Raw genomic sequence first — 4,168 nt, 5'->3', positions numbered from 1 at the left:
GCACAAAAAAATAAAAATACAGCTTTGATCACAGCATAAAATTGTAATAAGGTAAACCACACCATCTAGGGTCGAATTACACTTTGACTGACAAAAAATCCAGCCTAAATACATTTCAGATGTGATATGAATAGCTTCCCATAACGGCCAAGTTCGTGCACAAAGAATAATGCCATTTCCAAATGCTCCGTTTGATTCTTTTGAAAGTGAAGTTCCAACGTACAGTCTGCTGCATCCATCCTGTCAACATTGCCTAATCATAATAAATTAATAAAAAAGTAAAAATGAAAAGAATAAAGTAAGAATGAATTAGGTGAGTTAAATGTCCAATAATCTTGCAAAAAGCAGTTCTGCATTGAAGGGTCGATTAATGAAACAGCACGAGTGAGAATATGTGTAATTTAAATGATTTAATATCTCCTTAATACGGAAAATATGTAAATTTAAATAGAAAAGATGTCGTTTTAATGACATAATATCTCGTTATAACGAGAAAAACATTTCGTTTTAATGACATAATATCTCGTTATAACGAGAAAAGATGTAGTTTTAATGAGAAAAGATGTCGTTTTAACGACATAATATCTCGTTATAACTAGAAAAGATGTCGTTTTAACGACATAATATCTCGTTATAACTAGAAAAGATGTCGTTATAACGAGAAAAGATGTCGTTTAAACAACATAATATCTCGTTATAACTAGAAAAGATTTCGTTTTAACAAGAAAAGATGTCGTTTTAACGAGATAATATCTCGTTATAATGAGAAAGGATGTCGTTTAAACGAGAAAAGATGTCGTTATAACGACATAACTGAGTAAAAAAAATTATATGTATGTGGCAGCAATGAGCCACCGTAAGATAAGGCTTATGGGTGGCTTATGGGCTGACTTTCTTAGTGGTAATTCTAATATTATTTAATGTCTACACATTATTATTATCCCCTTTTTGTTTCCTGACTTGTATAAACATACATATTGAAATCAAATGTGTATTTGTTTCTTTCCTTCCTTTAATGTGAGCTGAAGGTGCTGTTTTTTTCTTTGTTTTGTTGTTGTTGAGTGTGTGTGTGTTTGTACAAAAAGAAAAGTGAAAATCAATAAAACACATTATTTAAAAAAATATATTGTGCAAAATGTGTGCAAAGCTGAGCTCCTTGAGTGCTGCCCTCTAAGGGTTATGAATGGTTGAATGGTGAGCTCGCTGGGGCATCAGTTTTATCAGATTTTGTTTTGAACCATAATTCTAACTTTTATAGAGTTGAGAGTTGTGTAGGATCAATTATATTGTCTGAAATTTAATATTAAACTGGATCAATAATACAGGCAAATTCTCTACATCACCCCCCCCCAGAAATGAGAGAAGTAACCTTTAGAGATGTTGTGAAAACTGCTTGTCAGTGTTTGTGATCTGGCTAATTAGCATGAGACCAGTGTCCATATATATTGTTGTAAACCAAATGTAACCTTCAATTCTTTAAGAGAAACATGCAAACGCAGAGCATGGTAAGATTTCAACAGTTTTATCACTAAAACATCATTGAATGTCACTGTTGATATCACAGATGAACTGAAGCAAAATAATCCTTAATAAACGATAACATAATTACGTAACTGTATACATTAAATGTTTTCTTCTTATGGATTAAAAGAGGAATGACTGACTACCTAAAGTCATTACAGTTAAGATGAAAGAACCAATTTTTATAACATTAATGAATTGTCCAATATCCACACAATAACATCTGCTCATTAAATGTATATCATTACAGATAGAGCCATCGCTGGATAATATTTCCAGTGTTTTTGAATTTAGACTCTCCGGACTGAATGAAACAATGGAAAACAGATATGTGTTTTTCTCTTTGACTGCACTGTATTATCCCATAATGATTTTGTGTAATGTAGTTATAATTTTTACTGTCTTTTCATATGAGACGCTTCATGAGCCAATGTACATATTTCTGTGTAATTTATGTATGAATGCACTTTATGGCACAGCTGGATTCTACCCTAAATTCATGTATGATTTATTATCCCAATATCACGTAATTTCCTACGCTGGTTGCCTGATCCAGATATTTGTCATTTATTCATCTGTCTTATGTGACTTTTCAACATTAACAGTGATGGCTTATGACAGGTATGTGGCAATATGTAGACCACTGGAGTATCATTCAAAAATGACTAAGGAAAGGGTTCTTCAATGTATCTTGTTTTGCTGGGTGGCTCCATTTTTTTGCCTGTCTGTTCTTATTGCATTATTGTCAAGACTCACTCTTTGTGGCTCTAGTATTGACAAGTTGTATTGTGAAATTTGGGGAGTTGCAAAACTTTCTTGTTTTTCTAATACGGTCAATAATGTGTTTGGGTACATTGTAATTCTTTTGTACTTTGGTCATGCGGTATTGATATTTTGCTCATATATTCATTTGATTAGAAAGTGCAGGAGGTCAGTGGAAATCAGATACAAATTCATACAGACATGTGTACCACATATGATGGCATTGATCAATGTGACACTTGCAGTTCTGTTTGATGTACTTTACAGCCGCTATGGCTCAAGAAGCTTGCCACAAAGTCTTCGTAACTTCATGGCCATGGAATTCCTCCTCATACCCCCTATTTTAAATCCCCTGATTTATGGACTAAATCTCACAACAATACGCAAACAAGTTATTAGACTGTTTTTCAAGAAACAAGTGCAAACTTTTGAGTAAATGTTTTTCTTGTTTTTAAATGAAATTGCTCTTTTATTGTTAATAATATAAAAGGGATTGTGTTTTATAGTTTTTTTTAAACCAAAATTAATGAGTGTTGTTAAGAATGAAATGAAGTGGGGTACCTTAAACATTAAAAACTGTATAATTTTTTCATAATAATTTTAATAATTTCAGAAGTAACTTTATTCTTTCAGATACAATAAATTGATGATATCTTTACTACTTAATAAGGTTCTAAAAATATCTGACAATACGCAACAAATTTAACATCTTACCTCAGTAGAAGCTTACTAAAATATGATGGTCAAAGATGTTGCTTGATTAAGAGTCATGTTTAACAGTTTCAATACTTTTATTTACTTTAAAATGTTGGTGTTTTCCTGAACCAGTAGAAGTTTAGGGTCACTTTACTAAAATGTTTCTTACCTAAAAATCTTTTGATGTGAGTTTTTTTGCTTAAATGTTTAAAATTATTTTAAACATATTAAGGGTTTTCATTAAAAAACTAAAATTTATTTAAAAATGTATGACTTGCCAGTAAAAGTCAAAAAGAGTCACATGTCATTCAATAATTCATTTTGAGTTTATTAAAGGGACAGTAATTAGGATTTTCTACCATCTAGTGGTGAAATTGTATTTTGCATTCAAACGAATAGTGCTCTCTAGCGCCTCGCTTTTCCAAATGCATGTTGCAACTACAATAGCCGTTTTGTACCAAAAAGCATGTGTGTTAAGTTGTAATAATGAGGAAATTATGGAATCAATATAGCGCAAAGCAAAATCAAGTTTGACCAAATAAAAATGAAGTATTGAGCAAATAATAATGCAAAGCAAAATAAAGTTTTACAAAATAAAAATGAAGTATTGAGCAAAAAATAATTTATTGCAAGCAATAAAATTAAGAATTGCAAATGAAAAATAAAGCATTGAGTGAAAAAATACAGTATTGCAAAGGAAAATTTAATTTCACAAATATAAATAACACAGAGCAAAAATAAAAGTATAAATGAATGCAAAAATTAATGACTGTAAAAGAAGATTTGCTCTGCAATACAACGATTTTGCAAACCAATTAATTTCTTTGCAACTCTGCTATAATTCTGCGTTTTAATAAACTGTGTCTTTGCAATGCTGTTTTCCATTTGCGCTTCAATTTTCTTTGCGCTTCACTGTGTGGCACTGTTTTGGCGTCTGGGCAGAGTCAAGGGATTGGTGGCATATACAACTTGCCCACCTGTGTTGCATCATCCCTTACGAAAATTAACCATGTTTTTTGTGGTAAAAGTGTAGTAGCCATGGTTTTTTGATGTATTGATTACTTTCAGCAAAACCAATGGTTATTTTTTGTAAGGGATTAGCTTGAGTCGCAGACATGGCATCTAGTTAATTAAATGTTTATTAACACATTCATTCACTCAAGTTAGAGACTAATTAATGCAGTGATTT

At 31.5% G+C, this 4,168-nt stretch overlaps 1 protein-coding gene across 1 annotated transcript; it reads left to right on the top strand.

Moving 5' to 3' along the window:
- The first annotated feature begins 1,888 nt into the window (after positions 1–1,888).
- LOC135720869 (olfactory receptor 52E8-like) lies at positions 1,889–2,719 on the top strand. The gene has a single exon (XM_065242989.2). It carries the CDS (start codon positions 1,889–1,891, stop codon positions 2,717–2,719), a length of 831 nt encoding a protein of 276 aa, XP_065099061.2.
- The last annotated feature ends 1,449 nt before the right edge of the window (positions 2,720–4,168 follow it).

Source organism: Paramisgurnus dabryanus, chromosome 8 (genome assembly GCF_030506205.2).
Source record: "Paramisgurnus dabryanus chromosome 8, PD_genome_1.1, whole genome shotgun sequence".
In the NCBI taxonomy this organism is placed as follows: Eukaryota; Metazoa; Chordata; class Actinopteri; order Cypriniformes; family Cobitidae; genus Paramisgurnus; species Paramisgurnus dabryanus.
Note: the sequence above shows the minus strand (reverse complement) of the source record. Positions and strands in the feature narration are given on the sequence as shown.

What these genes read in the sequence shown, in the direction of transcription:
- LOC135720869 (XM_065242989.2), top strand. Translation starts at nt 1,889, where the DNA reads ATGATTTTGTGTAATGTAGTTATAATTTTTACTGTCTTTTCATATGAG.